The 20,739-nt window shown below is 38.5% G+C and overlaps 1 protein-coding gene and 1 long non-coding RNA gene across 10 annotated transcripts in view; one reads left to right on the top strand and one right to left on the bottom strand.

Moving 5' to 3' along the window:
* Positions 1-10,195: 10,195 nt before the first annotated feature.
* Positions 10,196-13,551, bottom strand: LOC114887984. Its single transcript, XR_003791665.1, has 2 exons — positions 13,434-13,551; positions 10,196-10,354 (listed from the first exon to the last, which is right to left on the bottom strand). It is a non-coding gene; the product is annotated as an uncharacterized LOC114887984 (long non-coding RNA).
* Positions 13,552-14,029: 478 nt separating this feature from the next.
* COG6 (component of oligomeric golgi complex 6) overlaps positions 14,030-20,739 on the top strand; it is a 174,757-nt gene continuing 168,047 nt past the window's right edge. For 7 of the 9 annotated variants that reach the window (XR_003791691.1, XR_003791690.1, XM_029209898.1 and 4 more), the window contains exons 1-3: positions 14,089-14,282; positions 16,184-16,327; positions 20,304-20,375. Coding sequence is in view for 7 of the 9 variants with exons in the window: in XM_029209898.1 (XP_029065731.1) it covers positions 14,130-14,282; positions 16,184-16,327; positions 20,304-20,375 (369 nt within the window). In the remaining 2 variants the exon portion in view is untranslated. Of the gene's footprint in view, positions 14,283-16,183; positions 16,328-20,303; positions 20,376-20,739 lie in introns of all 9 variants that reach the window. The other 2 variants (XM_029209896.1, XM_029209897.1) reach the window with 2 other exon arrangements.

Here is a 20,739-nt window from a genome sequence, read left to right as displayed (position 1 = left end):
TTTCTTGATCGTGGTAATTAACTTCCACTTAGCTATAAACACATATATCATGTTTGCAACATCAGATGAACATGTGCCCATCAAATAGTAATTAAAGATCCACCATCCTAACTGGATGTATTTGTAAATTCCAAACAGAAAACTTGCTTTTTGTAAGAGAAAAGTTTATTTGTTCATTAATAAATATTTATTGACGGTATGAGTCATTATACTAATTTTTGCTGTGAGGTATATGGGTAAATAACACATGTATTGTACCATAATCTAGGAAATTAATGAAGCATGTATGCAATAACCATAATACAAATTCCATTTTTTATACATTTATTTTATTACAACCTCCTTGGGTTTGTGAGAACCAGAGAGAAAGAATAACAAAATTATTGTAGAAATGAAGCTTCTCTTTGGGGCCTATCACATATGGATGTGCTTTTACTGAAAAACACAGAGCAGTAGAACACAAAAGTCAACACATATCAGAAGCTTCTGAAGGACTTGTTAAAACAGAGTTTGCTGGGCCTCACCTTCAGAATTTCCTATTCAGTGGGCCTATGGCGGGGCCTGAGAATCTATATTTCTAACAAATTTCCAGGTGATGATGAAGTTCTGCATTGAGGAATCACTTTGAAAAACCACTGGATTACAGACTCCCAAAATTGTTTAGTAGTAAAAGAAAATATGCAGGGAGCATTTTCTTTCTTCCTTTCTTCCTTTTAAAACCTTTCCTTTCCTTTCTTCCCTCCCTCCCTCCCTTCCTTCCTCGTTTCTTTCTTTCCTTTTTATTTTATTTATTTTATTTTTTATTTTATTTTATTTTTTTTTGCGGTACGTGGGCCTCTCACCACTGTGGCCTCTCCCGTTGCGGAGCACAGGCTCCGGACGCGCAGGCTCAGTGGCCATGGCTCACGGGCCCAGCCGCTCCGCGGCATGTGGGATCTTCCCAGACCGGGGCACGAACCCGTGTCCCATGCATCGGCAGGTGGACTCTCAACCACTGCACCACCAGGGAAGCCCCTTTCTTTCCTTTTTAATATAGATCTTCCTCTTCCTCAATCTTAAGAGACTCAGTGGGTCTGTGACGAGGATAAAAAGTCAACACTTTTTACGGACTTCCCTGGTGGCGCAGTGGTTAAGAATCCGCCAGCGAATGCAGGGGACGCAGGTTTGATCCCTGGTCCGGGAAGATGCCACATGCCGAGGCGCAACTAAGCCCGTGTGCACAACTACCGAGCCCGTGCGCCACAACTACTGAAGCCCGGGCGCCTAGAGCCCGTGCTCCGAAACAAGAGAAGCCACTGAAATGAGAAGCCCGTGCACTGCAACGAAGAGTAGCCCCCGCTAGCTGCCGCAACTAGACAAAGCCCACACGCAGCAACAAAGACCCAAAACAGCCAAAAGAAAATAAATAATACAAATAAATTTATTTAAAAATAGTCAACACTTTTTAAAAGCTTCACTATAATTTGCTGAATTCCAGGTGAGTTAATTTTCCTTTCCACTGTACTGGGGAAAGTTAAATAGGGGAGAGGATTGAGTGAACATGGTAGGTAAGCACAGTATAAAGGGATTGGTTAAATAAAGTGGAGAATTTGCACTCTTCGATTTGATTCACATACAGACACTAAAACTTCCCTCCATATAAACACCCAGTGGGCATCCTCAGATATCCAAAGGTGGCAGAATTTAAAACATTCTAAAAGGTCAGTTCTGGACTTCCCTGGCGGTCTAGTGGTTAAGACTCTGCGCTTCCAGTGCAGGGGGCTCGGGATGGATCCCTGGTTGGGGAACTAAGATCCCACGTGCCACACAGTGTGGCCATAAAAAAGAAAAAGTCAGTTTGATTGCTGACAGGCTGTGCAATTCCAGGCCTGGGGCGCATTAGGAGCCAAGGGTGGCGCTGCATAGGGGCAGTCATGAGGAATGACTGGATTACTGTGACCTTTCCTCCGCTTGCTCCACACATGGATGTTTCCCTATTTTTAAGCTACTTCAAGGTCCCATGTCATTTTTCACTCGCACTATCCTTAATCCAGTAACACATCTTTCTGTTTCCCAAACTGGAAGATAAGAACACCACAAATAGGTACGGGGTACCTTCCAGGAGCATCAGTTTCAATGAAAAAGGGCACTGCCACGTTATCTCCCAGAAGAGACTCTAATGCTATTTCAAGCACCATGGAAGTGTGATTGTGAATGCATGTGTGTGCATGTGTGTGTGTGTGCTTTATACTTTTGTGCTGGGAGGAGAGTAACAGTTCTTCTGGTCATCAACAATACTTGCAACTATTTCTCCTGATTGCTGAATGGTCAAAACTGGGTATGGAAGATAGAAAAACTAGCCCTGCAACAAATTATGTAACTTTCATTACCTAAATTGCCTTCATTATCTGTGCCTATGGAACATGGCTGGATGATATCAGACTGAATTAACAGACTGAATAATTCTTGTTAGCAGCAGGACAGTCAGTCCTCCAGAATAAGCTGGGACATAATCAATTACTGAGCTAGTTAACTTGTAAAGTATAAGCAAACCTATCAAAACCTGAAATCACATCCTGTTCTTAAAATGGTATCTTATACATGTGTTAGTCAATAAATAAGACCAGAAATGGTTAATACAATTGAGATATGGCAGATGACTTTAAAATATAACAGCATCTTCCTTGGGAGTGGCCTTTAGAGATTTGGTGTTTTCTTTCTGCTCCAAATCATAGACGCATGCCTTTGAAAGGAACTTCAATTTGATGTCACACCAAGTGGAGAAGTCTCTTCTGCACCTCTCAAGGGATTGTCGGCTGGCGTCTACTGAGGGTAAATGTGTGACCATTCCCTTGTCGGTTATTTTGAAATGATAGAGGGTTCTTCCTTTCTAAAATTTTCACCAAAATGCTAATCCTTCTCCCATGATTCAGGTCTCTTTGATTCCAAATCCCATATTGTTTTACAGTATCACACTGCCTCCGAATGAATGCCTATTATGTGCCAAGACATTTGCAAGATAATTTAGGAATAGAAAAATTAATGAGACCCAGCACCTCTTCTTAAAGGTGTTTATAACCTGACCATAGAACAGATAATACATGCACATAATTCTTTCTAATTCAAGCGCCAAAGAGAACCTTTAACTTCTATGAACCTTTGTTCAGATGAGGTAAAAGGGATGATACCCAAATGGAAGGAGGTTTCATGAAGGAGAAAAATGGTAGGTGGGGATACAGAAGTAAAGTGGGGAGAGCATATAAGGCAGAAGAGTGGGCATGTGCACGGTGGGGATGAAAGGCACTGGGCATGTTTAGAAAAAGGGGATTAAACACTCGCAGTGCAGCATAAGATAGGTATAGGGAAGCAATGAGAGTAAAATATAAGGATATATTTCTCAGATGGGTTGGGGTCAAATTACAGAGCAGCTGGAAGCCAGAGACAGCACCATGGACTTGATTCTCTACACTGGTGTGCTCCAACATGGGACATAACCCCAGGATGGATGTCAGAGTGGAGAGCGCAATGGGGTGCAAGATGATGTCAAAACTTTTATTTAGTTTTAATTTTTAATGTTAGAAATGAAAGAAATGATGCATTACTGAAATGCACTCTATGGGTTGACTCTAGTTCCCTCACTCTCCATATTTCAAGGTCATAGATCTCATGTCATGTACAGTCGGGGAGGCATCCTGAGGGAAGGGTGGGTGCTCCATAATGCCAGGATTGGGAGGGAGTCATAGTTTTTTGCTAGTTTTCAGTGTGTTGCTCACTGCAACAGGCTACCTTGCAATGAGTTTGCAGACGTGAGGGTCCAGTTTGGTGGATTATAGATTATGTCATTTAATTTTAACTAAACATCCTCCAAAATGGCAAATAGCCTAAAAAGATGCCTTCAGAGAACCCACAGATTGAAGATAGTACTAATAATACAATCACAAATAAATTAAAATGGGGCAGAACTGACATTCCTTATCCTTCAAGTATAAGATGTTCATCACCTACATTACAAGACAAAACCAAGGATAATCTAATGAGAGGTGATAAGAAATAGTATTAGAAAAAGTGATATTTGAAATATAGGTATAGACCCCATGTTATTTATGATGAACTTTCTTATCAACGGTATAATAGTTTTGTGCCTTTGCGAAATCCTGAGTTTTTTTTCCATGACAGCCCTTGAACGAGGTATTAAGATAAACTGAACTTGGAATGAGAGCAGCCACTTCAGTTGCTGTATCACAAAGCATTAACCAAAGTTTTAAAAAATAATGAAGCATATATATATATATATATATATATATACGTACCATAAATATGAATAAATACATATAAAATCTTTTAATGTAAAATAATTAAGCAGACATGATATCTATAAATTGTATGCATATGTAAGTAAACATGTATATGAATAATAAAATTTAGATTTAAAAAGTTCTTTGAACCTTAATAAAATAAAAATTATTCAAAATATATTTTCTCTTTATCTCAACCTTTTATGTTTTTGTGCCTGTTAAATAATGCAACGTATGCCCGTTTATGTCTCTAGCATGTTATTACAGTCATAACTTAAATATATAGTTATAAATATGTATGTATCTGTACACTGCACACTCTCAACATGTTTTAGCTGAAGGGGGGTGATACTTTTGAAAAGTTTTGGGATCGCTGCTTTACATTTGGAATAGGGATGCATTGAAGGTTTTGATCCAGGAAGTGATATATCAATACATCAAGACATATCAAGAACTGTATTTAAGAAAAAAATCTGGTACCAATGTACTATGAGACTATTTCACGGACTATAAAAGACTATTTTATAATGAACTGTGAAACAGAAGAAGGGAAGTGCTTAATAAATTGTTGAGAAAATTCTGGTCTTGAATAGGGAGGTACCGATGGGACTAGGAAGGGGGAGCTAGAGGCGTAGATAGGAGAGTTCTGTGAAGGATTTCAATACACGATTCATTACCAGGGAAAGTGAGGGGCATAGTGGAGATGAAGCAGAGATAACCCTGAGTTTCTCCTCTGGGTAAATGAATGAAGGGTGAGGACATTAATATTAACAGAAATGCTGTGTTTTCAGCTTGGTTTAGAATAGAATATATTTTCTACAATTTGGGTCATCGTTTATTCAAATACATCAGTCTATTCATTTATTCATATTAATTTTTCATTTATTCAACAAATACTTATCAAATTCCAACAACATTTCAGGAACTGCATGAAGTGCCAAGTATTCAAAATGAATGAGATGGTTTCTAGACTCAGGGAGCTCACAGATTAGCGTGAATAATATCATAAAAATGTGTCGATAATGACATAGAGTGTGAAAGTGCAGTGAGAGAACCACCTGGAGGGTGATTCAAGAGCACATGGAAGGGACAGCTGGCCTGACTCGGTACATTTTTGGAACAGGAGGCTCCTGAGACTCTAAAAGAATGAGTAAGTGATAGTCAAGGGAGGAAGAAAGGAAATGCGTTCCAGGCAAAGGGATGGATGTGATGGCCAAAGCATAGCGCAGCGTAGGTCGGAAACTCAAGCAGAAAAAGAGTTCAACAGACATCAGGTTCCCTGTGACTGGTGGACTGCTTAATTCTGGTAAGAGGCCATGGACTCATCTATTCTGAAAACAAAATCAGTAACAATCAATTAAAAGCCAAAAGCTGTCAGACCTGTGCAGAACAGTGACAGGTGGAGACCAAATCAAAAGAAGGGGAAATAGATGGTTTCTATGTGAAAGCTGCAGCACAGAAATTGGACAATGAAAACAGTACCTGTGGCTATTTAAATTGGAGACATTACTATATGGTGATTACGTGTAGTATGTGTTAAATAAGAGAGGCCAGCTGGCAACCCTGTAGATTCGGACCACAAGAATGAACAAGTAGACACAATGAGGCTTGTTATTGGAGAATACATGCATATGTATAAGGAAAGAGGGAATGGCCAGAAGAAACTCCGGAAAGTGCACGGATGTTTACACCTTCGTATTAAACTATGTATTTACATGTATGCGTACACGTGAGTGCCAGATGAAACTTGAGGCTGAAAGGAGATAGGAAGTGTGGTAAAAAATATATATGCTTTATTTATCCGATAATGTGGGACTGTTGTATGAAACTTGGGCAGGAATGGATTATTGCATAGTTCCACTGAGAGTGTGTGAAATAGCTCAGATAAATGTGGCAACTGTGTGTTACTTTCTTGATTATATAATACCTCTTACACCCATCTTACTTCATCTAGTCCTCATTACTCAATAACCCAGGTAGTGTTATAGCATTTTGTACAGGAGGAGATTGAGAATTGGAGGCAAAATATGACTTGCCCGGGGGCATATAGTGGCAGAGTTGAGATTCAAACCAGGCTTTCTGACTCTGGAACCAGGGTACCAACCATTTTACCAGTGGTTTCAACATATCAGTAGCTTTCTGGAGAATTATCACTTGATAATTAAGGTTTTTGGGGTTTTAAAAAAATGTATAAAGATAGCTTTTGTGTGTAGAAACGAATTCTTACATCTGCATTCATTTTCACTAATAGTTCATACCTTACAATTTTGATTGTAAGTTGAAGATACAACTTAAATATTAAGTAAATCTACTTACAAACCTAGTGATTGTTAATTAATACTCAACTTGTTTCTAAATTTAAGATATTAAATTTCCCCAAGCATTTAAGTACAACTCATAAATTTAATTCATGTATTATTTTAAATATTTCATATTAAAGTCATGCAAGTTATGTTCTCCTAAATATTTAAGAATTTTTTTGTGATTGACTTAATTATCTAAAACTTTTCAACTTAAATATTTCATATATCTGGTTTTCTAAAGTACTTCAAACAGATAAGCAGGTGGAATTACAAACCTAACACACAAAATATTCTTAAGTACTTAAATGATACTTGAAAACCTAATAATAAAGATTTGATGATTCAGATTTATTTAAACTTATAAATGCTGTTAAAACTTATCAAATACTATTATACCTTTTAAAATTAAAATCGCACACAAAAAATTTTCAAGTTGAAATTACAAGTTTAATATGTCAGATTTAAAAACAAGGCAACCTATATTTTTCAGATGATTATATACACTGCTCACATTTCCCATTTTCTTTTTCATTTATTTTCTGCAGTTGTGGTCACCTAGATTTGCCCTTAACATTCCAAACTGGTACAAAAATACTGATTCTAAGGATTTTATCATTATTTTCTCCATGCTTATTTTTACATATTCCTGGAGTTGCTAAGTCATTTTATCATCTCTTTACTCAAAAAATTTCAGGCTGTGGTTAGAGATTCTGGACAGAGACCTGGAACCTAGTGGCAATTTCCAGAATAATCTACCTGAGCTGCCTGTTAATATGCCAATCCTGTTCATCTAGAAATGGTTTCATCTGGCTACTTCTTAGCCATTTTATTTTTACTCTAACTTCTGACACAACTCTTACTATAACCCCTATCATAAATATAATTGTCTAATTTGCGTGCACGGCGTCTCATACTCACACTATCTCCCACCCCACTGAGTTGCAACTAATCTCGTTTGCTCAAAGCTAATTAAAATCTGCATGACAGTCCCATCTACCCCCAGTGCTGGGGCTGTAACTAAACTCTTTATCTAGTTGGATTTTGCACCTTTTAAATATAGATTATTTCCTAATCTGTCTCACAGACCACAAATTTATAGTTACTATGTTGACCAGAATTACCTCTCCAGTACTGTGTGCTGTTGGGTTTGAAACCAAGCAGGACCCTGTAGGGCCTTCCCAGGCACAGACATCCTCATGTCCCCTGCCTCTTGTTTGTAAAAAGCTTTAGCCTCCTAGGCCTTTCCAGAGTTCCAAAGAGCAAATTTAATCAGAGAAGTGAAAAAAATGCAGAAACAAAGGAAAACAGTCAAACAAGACAATATCATAGTAGTTCACTCATAAAACAAAATCAAGAACCTTTAATTCTTCCTCAATGGCTATAGATAAAATCCTGAGTCATAACCTTGAGTCGTTTGATAGATACTAAAACCCCAACCAGATGGAAGAAGTTAACTGCATGCTGACCACCAGCACGTAGAGCCCAAACTGGTTGGAACCAGAAGGTTGATGACGGAGATTCCTGAAACATCACCCTGTTACCTTACCGTCAACCAATCAGAGAATTCTGCACAAGCCGATCATGCATCCTGGGACTCTCTCCCTCACAGTCTTTAAAAACCCTGCCCTGAAAGCCACTGGGGAGTTCTGGTCTTTTGAGCATGAGCTTCACGTTTCCCTTGCTTTGTCCCACGCTTGGCACTTTGCAATAAATGCTGCACTTTTCTTCACTACAACCTGGTGTTGGTAGATTGGCTTTGCTGTGCGTTGGCTGAGTGCACCCAAGTTTGGTTTGGTAACAGGTTGGAACCATAAAACATGGTGTCCTGACCAATGGATGGGCATGTGGTCAAAGTTTACTCGCTTTAGGACTTTGAATGTTGAGCAAAGGCAGAAAAAGAATTAGCAGCAGTGCCCTAAAAACCAACAAGTGGTTCCACTTACTGACATCCTGAGTTGCTGCTGGTTCCCAGCTGGACCTTCAGCCTTCAGTTCTTCGAGCTGCCTTCACATCCTTCCAGTAAATTACACTGTCTGTTACTTTGCAACCCCAAACTCCAACTGGTACAGGCAGCCAAGGGGAGGCTGCACAGATGAGAAAAAAAGGTGTACTTAGCAAAGAAAGCCGGCCCTTACCCAGGCTCCAGTCAGACCAGCCGCAGTTTTTCATTCTGCAGATTTCATGTGCAGGTTTGAGATCATTTTATTGCTAAAGAGGTATGAAATCATTACATTCATGACTGCTAAGGTTTCAGTTATGAAACCTTAAAATTGGAGCATTTTAAGGACAAACTGAAGGATGAGAACTATGGCAGAAAATATGCCTGAATCAGAAAAAGAAAATGAAAAATTTGAAGCAGCTTTCAAAATTCATGAGGTTTCAGAGAAAAGAGAGAAATCAGGAACTCTTTCCATGTGAGAAGCCTCAATGCCTAAAAATCAAGGACTAGGCAGTAAAGCAGGTAACAGAAGGTGCAAAGAAAAGGCGCAGGGAGTCGTGATTAAAAAGAGATAGGAAATGTGGGACCGATGCTTCAAAGTCCCTGAGAGAAATACACAGGAGAGACAGTACATGTTACTAGGACTTCCACGGAGAAATAACAATGAAAGGTAAAAATTTCATACTCGATTTCTCAGGCTTTGTAGAAAACAGAGCATGGACATGTGTTTTAGGTTCAACTAAGCAGACACACAAATGTAGAAACAAAACCTGAGGACACAAAGAAATTGGCACTGCAGGGAATCAAGAGAAACTGACACAAAAAGCATAGATGGGGACAACTCCTCAGGAAGTGGTAGAATTTTAAACAACAGTCTCCAGAGACAGCACTGGCAGCTGTGCGGTGGAGGCATCCTAAAGTTCAAGGTCAGTGGGTGAAGTGACCTGTCGGTCCAGGCTTCAGCAGTAATGACATTGGGGTCCACGATGAGCTGTTCTCTGGAGTGATTTTGATGATGGCAATGTGTCCCCAGCTTCCTTTTGTTTCCCCATGTTCTCTTCCAAGTGTGGTCCTTCATCCTTGCTATTAATTTTGAGACTTTCCCAAAATCCTCTTGTCAAATAAATTTCTATTTAAGTCAGCCCCAGTCAGTTCCTATTCATTGCAATGAAGAACTCTAATTCCATTTTTAGTTTTTTAAGGAAACTCCATACTCTTCTCCATAGTGGCTGCACCACTTTACATCCCACCAACAGTGCAGGAAGGTTCCCTTTTCTCCACACCCTCTCCAGCATTTACTGTTTGTAGGCTTTTTGATGATGGCCATCCTGACCAGTGTGAGGTGATACCTCACTGTAGTTTTGATTTGCATTTCTCTAATAATTAGGGATGTTGAGCATCTTTTCATGTGCCTGTTGGCCACCTGTATGTCTCTGGAGAAACGTCTATTTAGGTCTTCTGCCCATATTTTGATTGGTTGTTTGTTTGTTTTGATATTTAGCTGTATGAGCTGCTTGTATATTTTGGATATTAAGCCCTTGTAGGTTGCATCATTTGCAAATATTTTCTCCCATTCCGTAGGTTGCCTTTTCATTTTGTTCATGGTTTCCTTTGCTGTGCAAGAGCTTATAAGTTCGAGTAAGCCCCATTTATTTATTTTTGCTTTTATTTCTTTTGTCTTGAGAGACTGATCTAAGAAAACGTTATGATTATGTCAGAGCATTTTTTGGCTATGTTCTCTTCTAGGAGTTTTATAGTTTCATGTCTTATATTTAAGTCTTTCAGTCATTTTGAGTTCATTTTTGTATGATACAGCAATCCCACTCCTGGGCATATATCTGGAAAAGACGAAAACTCTAATTTGAAAAGATGCACGCACCTCAATGTTCATAGCAGCACTATTTACAATAGCCAAGACATGGAAGCAACCTAAGTGTCCATCAACAGATGAATGGATAAAGATTTATACAATGGAATATAACTCAGCCATAAAAAGGAATGAAATAATGTCATTTGCAGCAACATGGATGGACCCAGAGATTATCATACTAAGTGAAGTAAGTCAGACAGAGAAAGACAAATATCATATAATGTCACTTATATGTGGAATCTAAAAAAAGATACAAATGAATTTATTTATAAACCAGAAATAGACTCACAGACATAGAAAACAAACTTACGGTTATCAAAGGGGAAGAAGGGGAGGAATAAATGAGGAGCTTGGGATTAACAGATACTACTATATGCAAAATAGATAAACAACAAGGTCCTACTGTATAGCACAGGGAACTATATTCAATACCTTGAAATAACCTATAATAGAAAAGAATCTGAAAAATAATTTATATATATACATATATATAACTGAATCACTTTTCTGTACAGCAGAAACTAACACAACATTGTAAATCAACTACACTTCAAAAGAAAAAAACTCTAACTTATAAAGCTGTAAAACTTTATTTCGGGACTTCCCTGGTGGTGCAGTGGTTGGGAATCTGCCTGCCAATGCAGGGGACACAGGTTCAATCCCTGGTCCGGGAAGATCCCACATGCTGCGGAGCAGCTAAACACATGTGCCACAACTACTGAGCCTGTCCTCTAGAGCCCGTGAGCCATAACTACTGAGCCTGTGCTCTAGAGCCCGTGCTCTGCAACAAGAGAAGCCACCACAATGAGAAGCCCACACGCCACAACAAAGAGTAGCCCACACTTGCCACAACTAGAGAAAAGCCCGTGCGCAGCAATGAAGACCCAACACAGCCAAAATTAATAAAATTAAAAAAACACAAAAACTTCATTTCAATACTTTTCATTCAGTAAGCCTTTAATCAGCACATATATTGTGTACGATATTGTGCTGGAAACCAGGAGGGCAAAGTCCCCATCATCCAGGTACTTAGAGTCTAGTGGAGGAACACAAAACTTAAGTAAATTTAAAAATAATTGTACGACACAAGTTATTAGAGGTGTTGTATTATATTAAGTGCTATGGAATTTGCATGACATATCAATTAATTCTGCCCAAGGCCAGATGGGGAGCTATGTGAAGGTACAGAGAAGAAGTGATATTTGAGTGGAGCCAGAAGGACAAATAGGATTTCACCAGTTTCACAGGAGCACACATTCCTGGAAGAGTGAGTTGTATGAGCCAATGTATGGGGACTTAAAAGTTTGGGATGTGTTTGTGGCCCCAAAAATACAGGTGGCTTGAGTGTTGTTATCACAAACAAGTACCTAGAAATAAAACTACAGTGATACTCTGAGATCTGATTATGAAGGTATGTGTACACCATACTAAAAAGTTATTTTATTCAGTAACTGTCATTATGGTTTTTAAAGCAAAAAAGTGATAGGACCAAATCTGTTTTCGAGAAATAGTGCTGGTGTCAGTGCAAAGGTAGTAAGAACAGTGTCAAGCCAACACCGACACAGAATACATTTGAAAGTTTGGCTGCAAAAGTTTTTGCCTACATTCCAAGTGAGAGGTGTACACAACTCAAAATGAAAACTGAGGAAGCAGTAGTAGAATTTGAAAACTACTGCCAACTTGGCTGGTAACTAACGATGAGATGTGAGGTAGCCTTATGTCCTCGGAAAGACTTCTGTAGGCTTGGATTACTCATCATAAACAGAATACTAATGACATGATAAAATGGTAATGATCCCTATGCTGCAGGGTAGTTATGCAGATAACAATAGTGTATTAAAAGGGTCCAGCATTGAGCCTGATTCTCAATAAATTTGGACACTAAATAATAGAAGCTATTGTTTTTAATACAGGGAAGAATGTAGAGGACTGAGCATTCTATTTTATTCTGTGATTCGCCAGACATGGCTTTAATAAATGCCACATTATACTTTGATGAAGTCACAGTGACCAAAATGATGTGACTTCCACTTATTTCAGAAGCCAAAGAGCAGGAAAGCTTTAATAACTAACCAAAGGGGAAGAGGGGGAAATTGAAGTGGCCCTCCTTTCAACGGCTACTTGGAAGGTAAGAATGTCCACGTTTTACACTTCAGCATGGTTGTTCTGTGGTTATACAAAAATGCTTTCCCACATGCCGCGGAGCAACTAAGCCTGTGCGCCGCAACTACTGAGCCTGCGCTCTAGAGCCTTCGAGCCACAACTACTGAGCCTGCGCTCTAGAGCCTTCGAGCCACAACTACTGAGCCCACGTGCCACAACTACTGAAGCCCACACACCTAGAGCCCATGCTCCGCAGCAAAGAGAAGCCACCACAATGAGAAGCCCACGCACCGCAACGAAGAGTAGCCCCCACTTGCCACAACTAGAGAAAGCCACGTGAAGAAACGAAGACCCAACGCAGCCAAAAACAAACAAATAAATAAATTTATTAAAAAAATGCTTTGTTATATATAAAAATGCTTTACTCTTTTACATGCATGTATTTGCTCTCCCATTAAATTAAAATATTTAGGTCAGAGCCTGTCTCTAATACTTTCAGTGTCTACTATATTAAGGAAGTTCAATATACATAAATATCTTTTACATTTTCAATAAAAGAAAACCTTCATCTTCAATAAAAATTGTTATATATAAATATTACATATACACATATATAAAAATATACATATATAAAACCTAGGTCTCTAATGAGGCTTACCTGAATATTTATTTTAACTGTTGGAAAATACTGATTTGAACTGTTGAAAAGTATTGATTTCAAGCCCTTAACTTAGTATTTATAGTTAGCCTTATAAAAGAATGCTAGATGAACATTAAAAAATATACAAATTGCTTTAAATATATTTAAATTTTACAATAATTTCCCTGTCTTCATCCTACTATATCATCCTAATTTTCAAATTATTTTGTTTCCTTTTTTTTTTACAATTGCAAATTCAGAGAAGTACAAATAAACACAGAAAAGTAGGCCATAATTACCTTACCTTAATAACCGCTGTTGACATACTAAGTAACCCACGGGGAAGATTAGAAAATTCAGTCCGTTTGGAAAGGTACAAAATGAAAATTGGAAGCCTCTCTTCCAAAGGAATGTCATCCTGAAAAAAAAAAAAAGCCTAAATTTACATGTACCTCTATTTCACACACACACCACACAAGTGATCACACTATACACACTGTAACTCGCCTTGCTTTTTCACATACTATATTTTGGAATTCTTTCCACATCTGCATTTAAATCTCCTTCATAGCAGGAAACAGTTACAAAGTATTCTAAAGTGAATTTAACTAGAGTTAGCTTTTACTGAACACAGTTGCCCAGGCACAGGCCTCAGTGTATTTTACTTAAGTCTAGCTCAGACTTTCACAGCTTCAGGACCCCGAAGTGCCTTTAATCCCATAAACCGTAACTCCCAAACTCCAAACCTGATTTGAATTTCAGTCCACTTTGCAAAATCTCGCGTTACTCTCCTCTCACCCGGCGGGTCTTGCTCCGCCTCCCCCAACTTCTCTACCCGCCCAGCACAGGAGTGGGCGAAGCAGAGCCTTCCGAGGGCGCATGCGCGGCAGATGCGCGCCTGCGCGGCAAATGCGCGCCTGCGCGCTATGGGGCTGCCGGCGCGTCAGTGCTCTGGGCTAAGGTGGCTGGGGCCGAGTTGGGGGGCGGGACGCGCGGCGCTATGGCCGAGGGCAGCGGGGAAGTAGTAGCAGTGCCCGCCACCGGGGCTGCCAACGGCCTCAACAATGGGGCCGGCGGGCCCTCGGCGCAGACTAACAACCCGCTATCGCGGAAACTGCGTAAGATCCTGGACACACGGCTGGACAACGACAAGGTGAGCGGGACTGGCGGGGTCGAGGGTGCTGCGTCGTCTGCGGGTCGGACCCGGCCTGGGGGCGGTGTCTGTCCGGCGCCCTCGGGCTCGTCCCTGTCCCCGCCGCGGAGGGGACCCCAGGCCCGCGGGACCCGCTGCTCTGCCGCGTGGGGCAGGTGAGAAAGGGGAGGCCGAGGAGCCCCTGGAAGAGCAAAGAGGTTTCCTGGGTGTTGCCCCATATTTAATTAAAACTGTTCTTCGAAGACTCTGGATCGGGAAGGCAAACGGTGAAGTCCCCTGCCCCCGCAGGTGTCGTGGGTCTGAGCAGGGAGGGGAGAGGAGAGCCCCAGGCAGGAGAAGAAAAATGCAAAAGAGCAAACTACAAAATAAGGTAGCGCGAATGGGGAGCTTAGGGGGAACAGGAGGTCAGGGCTAAGCATCCTTGAGCCTTTCCATTGACAGGTGAAAACAATTAAAATAATTTGCAGCGCGAAAGGGCTACCACCTGCTCATGGCTACTAGTTTTTGTTGTGAGCTAAGCACTGTCTATGATGTATGGGCTCATGCTGTATTTCTTTACAAGATAGTTTATCTTGTAAACTATCTTGTATTTCTTTACAGGATAGTTTATCCTCTCCCAAGTACCTCCTGAAACTTAGATTGGACTTTCCATCTCCCGTGGTAGCAGATTATCTCTTCTGTATCACTGAGTCGCTAGGTATATTGGTCATGCCATGGTGGCATAAAGAAAAAAGAATGTGTATAAGTGAGAGTTTTATAGATAAGTTTCTATCTAAAATTTTTAGATAAGTTTCATAGACAAATTTTTATTTTTTATACATATTTTAGACTGTTTAAGTGAGAGTGTTACGGATACATTTTTATAGATAAAAATAGAATTTTTAATGTATAGATACAGAATTTTTATCTATAAAGATTTTATTTTTATAGATAAATTTTTAGGTAACTGACAGTAAGCTGTCAATAAGAATTGGTGTGTAAAAAATAGCATTATACTATAATGAGTAAGAAAGATTGGCTCTGGGACCACCACTTATTAGATATAACCAACAAATTGGTGCATCATGGTTTCAATAAGTCCCTTAACTTCTGTGAGCTTATGTTAAGTTTCTAAATTGGGAATACTGCCAGTAACCTCCTCAGGGTTGTTGTGCAGGTTCAATGAGAGAATCCAGGTGAAATGCTCAGCACAGTGCCGCAGCAGTTATTTCTTGTTAAATGTTCATTCACTTTTTAAAAATTTATTTATTTTTGGCTGCATTGGGTCTTCGTTGCTGCGTGCTGGCTTTCTCTAGTTTCGGCGAGCGGGGGCTACTCTTGTGGTGCGCGGGCTTCTCATTGTGGTGGCTTCTCTTGTTGTGGAGCACGTGCTCTAGGCGTGTGGGCTTCAGTAGTTGTGGCGCACGGGCTCAGTAGTTGTGGCTCACGGGCTCTAGAGTACAGGCTTATTAGTGGTTGTGGCGCACAGACTCAGTTGCTCCGCGACATGTGGGATCTTCCCGGACCAGGGTTCAAACCCATGTCCCCTGCATTGGCAGGCAGATTCTTAACCACTGCGCTGCCAGGGAAGTCCCAAGAATTTCCACTTTTTTTCAATGGCTATATCATAATGTCTTTAAACCAATCCTTTTTAGATGGACATTACGGTTTTTTCTAATCTTTGCAGTTCCAAACAATTCTGCATTGAATAACGTATATATGTCACAATGCACAAGTAAGTATGTCCTTATTGTGTCTCAGAAATAAGTTTACTGTTCAGTAATGTGAAGGTCATCCAGTATATTTTGGATTGTGTAATGGAAACAAATTATTTGGAAATGATTTCATTAAATTTTTGCTTGAGATTAGAAAAACATTTGAAAATCGGTCCCAATAATGTTCTTTTATTATCAATTATGTAGGAGATGTTGGAAGCTCTCAAGGCACTCTCAACCTTTTTTGTTGAAAATAGTTTGCGCACTCGAAGAAATTTACGTGGAGATATTGAACGCAGAAGTTTAGCCATCAATGAAGAGTTTGTAAGCATTTTCAAGGAAGTGAAGGAAGTATGTAAACTTTTCACTTACCATTTATTGAGAGCTTACTATATGCCTGGCTCTGTGCTGAGCTTCTCTATGGATAGAGTTGATATGTTTGCAACTCGTGTACCGTGCTCAAATAGAAATTTAGCTACTTACTCCAGCAGCTTCTAGGTCTTTCTCTGGATTAGTGTGACTTCTAAATCTCTAACCTCCACTAGTGCTGCTTTTTGGAAAGTTGTAACATATGTTCCAGGATATTCTTTTAGGAATCTTAGCTTTTGAAACAAACAAAAAATAGCACTTCTCTGAGTGGTTTTCCAGTAGAAATAGTCCCTCACTGAATAAACCTCCCTTAGATAACCACTTCTCCACTGGAGATGAATTAGGATTGAGTTACTTTACTGCATCCTAAATTATGAAATTTTCAGATTAATTAGGATCAATGACTTCAGTTAATAAATAATGTTTCATTACACTTGAGTGAGCTGTCTACTCACCATAGGGTGAAAATGAATTTTATTTATTATGTTATATTTTATTTATGTATTATATAATACTTCATTAATTATGTTAATATTACTGAGTGATATTACATAGTTAATAGTTCTGTGTGAGTTGTATGAAAGTGTCATACATGGTTCTAGTGAGACAGATTATTTTTAACAGTGTAGTAGGATTTCATTGGCTGAAGGCTAATAATCTGGAAGATTAAAAGGGAAGTTTGGTAGTGTTCATAAAAATAGGGAGAGATAGTAGTGATGAGCACATCTAAACTGTACTCTCTAAACACCATTTCCCTCTGGAAGGAAGTACCAAAGTGGGGAGGCTGTGTAAGACTACTGGGAAGTGTCAAAAGGACTCTGGAGCTAACTTAGGTTTCCACTAGCCTAATATAGGATGATTTGAGCATCAGTAGGAATGACTGCAGTGGACTGAAACACAGCAAGCATATTTGAATCCATGAGTTCATAATGATACTAAAAACCAACAGAACCCTCACTGGTTATCTTAGGTGGATATGAGGGAACCAACTTATCGTTTTGAAAACAACTAAATAAAAGGAAAGAGTCAAGCATTTATCCTGTCTTTGGTACCAACTATATACAATTGTTGAGGCAAGGCTTCCCTTTATAGTAATATTCCACTTACTAAATGAAGAAATGATAGAAGATTTTGTAACCACTGTTTAAAGGATCTAGCTCAGGGTTTCTTAGTCTTGGCACTATTGACATTTGGGGCCAGATAGTTGTTGAGGGTTGTCTTCTGCTTTGTAGGATGTTTGGCAGCATCCCTGGCCTCTGTCCACTATATACCAGGAGCACCACCTTTCCTCAAGTTGTTCCAGCCAAAAATGTTTCCAAACATTGCCAGATGTCTCCCTGGGGGACAAATTTGCCCAAGTTGAAACCACTGATCATCAGTAACTGCTTATCTCACAAAAAGAAACAGTCATATATGTGACTGCTAACAAAGGTATACAACATCACCTGTGAAGAATTCTTGCAAGAAAATTGGACCAGAATATAATCAAGCTTCTAGATCTAATTGCAAGTTTATAGGAAATACTAGGGACAGAGGAGTATGTTAACAGTATGAAGAAGCAGTCAGCAAGTCTGGTGTGCTGGGAACTGTGCAGGCAAATGAACTGGTTTCTTCAACAAATAAATTGTAAGAGAAAGACAATTTATTTAAAGAAATAAAGGAAATATCAACCAGTTGATGTTTGTGAATATCATTTGGTTCCCGACTTGAACAAATTATTAAAAAAAACTGAAACAACTGGGAAAATTTGAACACTGAATAGAAATTTGGTATTAAGGGATTATTGTTGAATGTTTAGATGGGTAAATGGCATTTTTTTTTTGAGTTCTCTTAGAAGTGCATACTGATATGTTTATGGATGAAATGATATGCTATCTGGAATTCAAAATAATTCAGCTTGGGGAGGGAGAAAGTGGATGGGAAGAGAGTTAGAAAGTGGGTACAGAGATAGATTAAACAAGAGTGGTCATGAGTTGCTAATTGTTAAAGCCGTGTGATATGTACATAGGCATTCACATTATCTCAACTTTTAGATACTTTTGGAATTTTTCCATAATAAAAGATTTCATTAAAGGTTATCATACTGCAATTGTATTTAACAACCTGTAATTTTATTTAATCGGGAATAAAAGGCAGTTTGAGTTCAAATGAAGACTTTACATACAAGCAACGTAAAGGTTCTTGAATTACAATTTAGCAAATCTCTGCATTTAAGTCATATATTAAGAGACGTAATTTCTATTATTTTACAAATCAGATTCATTCAGTGTACTATAGTAGCTAAAGTAAATATCAGGAGTAGTTATTCTTGACCTTGTTGGCTGATAAAATGTCATAGTGCTAGTCTTATACAGTGAGATTTAAGGAAATAGATTAATTTGCCTATTAGTTAGTACCTATTTGCTATTGCTGACATTAATTGCTATTTTGAAATCATTCTTTTATTGTTTAAAGCAGTTTAGCACTTAACTAATCTGATTTACATCCTATTAATGGTAAGATACAGAGAGTAACGTTTGAAAATGTCTGGTGCTATGATTTTTATAATTCAAAGTACTTTATATAGAGAAAGGAAAAAATGTAATTCTGGAACTAGGATGTATGCTCATACTCTTGTAAGTGATTTCCTAACTCTAGTTCATCCTTACATTTTGTTCGTAGTCCTGCTTGGTTGCTTTCTTATCTCTTGCCCTATGATTGGCCCATCCCTTCATAAAACTGTCATGTTTTCATTTGAAGGTTTGGGCATTGTGTTGGAAGAGACCATAGTAAGACCATGTCTACCACTGAAACTTTCTTTCCTTGCATATCTTTCTGTTGTATTACACTGAATTGAATTGGGAAAAAGAAGATAATAGTGCAGTATGAAGTTAAATATAATTCCGTGATATCATTTTTTCATATTAAGAGATTGGTTCAGTAAAGATTGTAGAGAATGATTTAGTAAAGAGTTTGGAGCATGGGAGGCCTGTTGGAAGACCGTTTTTTATCAGTCCATACAGGAGAAAGCAATTGAACTGAACTCAAGTAGTAGCTGTTTGGGTTGTAAAAAAAGAAATGGATAAGATGTACATAATAAGGGCTATAAATGATAGACCTTAGTGACCAGCTAAATTCTTGCATATGTGGAGGGGGCTGGAGGTGGGAGTATATAGGGAAAGAATGTTACTGGGAGACTTACCAGATTTTTGGCATGATCTAATATGTGATTACTTTCAACCATACAGGAGGAGGCACTATTGTTAGTTTATTGGGTTTTCAAATTTTCTTGTTTTTTATTAATTAAAAGTTATAAATAATTCATTATAGAAAAGATAAATAATAAAGTCAGAAATAGAAGGAACTAGCGATATTACTTACGATTCTACTACACAGAAATAACCTGTCAGTATTTTATTGTATAGCCCTTCATAGAGTCTTCCCTGTGTTCTTCTGCACACATATATATGTATTGCTTTATAAGCCTTCTTTTAGCTTTATGTAGACATCTTTCCATGCTAATTTACACACACACACACACACACACACACACACACACACACAGATATTATCGTTGTTAATGTATGCACGGGTTTCCATTGTATGGTTGGAAACATTTCACATTTTCCATTTGTTTTAGGCAACTCTGTGTTGATCATCTCTTACATATGTTGCACACTTATCTGATTAATTTCTTAGGATAAATTCTTAGTATGAGAATTTCTGAATAAACAGGTATTCATATTCTTAAAGCATTTGCCATTTTCCTATTGTCAGACCCTCTAAAAAGAATATACTAGGTTTTTTTTTTTACATCTTTTCTTATACTAGATATTATTCTTTTTAATCATTTTCAGTCTTAAATATGGGATCTTTTGTCATGCTTTGGCAAGAAAGGGACAAAAATAAGGATTTGGCTAAGAGGAGAAATTTCTTTAACTATATATATACTGCTTGATGTTACTTTTTTCCTTTTCAGGAACTTGAAAGCATACATGAAGATGTTCAGGCAATGAACAGCTGTTGTCAAGATATGACATGTCGCCTACAGGTACTGTATAATGTCTGGATTTTAGCCTAGTTCCTGATAAGCTTTCAGAAAGTGCTAGATAGGTCTACAAAATGTGTGGATATCTGATACATCATGCCCTGTAGGATGTTTGAATATAAATATCATGCTTATTTTTTTTTAACTATAAATGTCTTTGTGTCTCTTTGGTGATGGTTTACTAATATTGCGCAGTTAACTCCAGAAGCCTTTATATTTTGATCTTGCCAGTATAGAGATAACTGTGGAATTTTGATAAACTTTTCAATCCCATAATGTTCAACAAATGCAGCAGAAATAAATTCCTTAGTAGAAAGCCTTAGGAATAATTTCAAACTAATGCTATGCCCAGTAAAGACCCAGCTTA

The sequence above is a fragment of the Monodon monoceros genome, unplaced genomic scaffold (genome assembly GCF_005190385.1).
Source record: "Monodon monoceros isolate NGI ecotype Baffin Bay Population unplaced genomic scaffold, NGI_Narwhal_1 Super_Scaffold_8, whole genome shotgun sequence".
Taxonomy (NCBI): Eukaryota; Metazoa; Chordata; class Mammalia; order Artiodactyla; family Monodontidae; genus Monodon; species Monodon monoceros.
The sequence above is the reverse complement of the archived record's forward strand: the minus strand, read 5'-3'. Positions and strand labels throughout refer to the sequence as shown.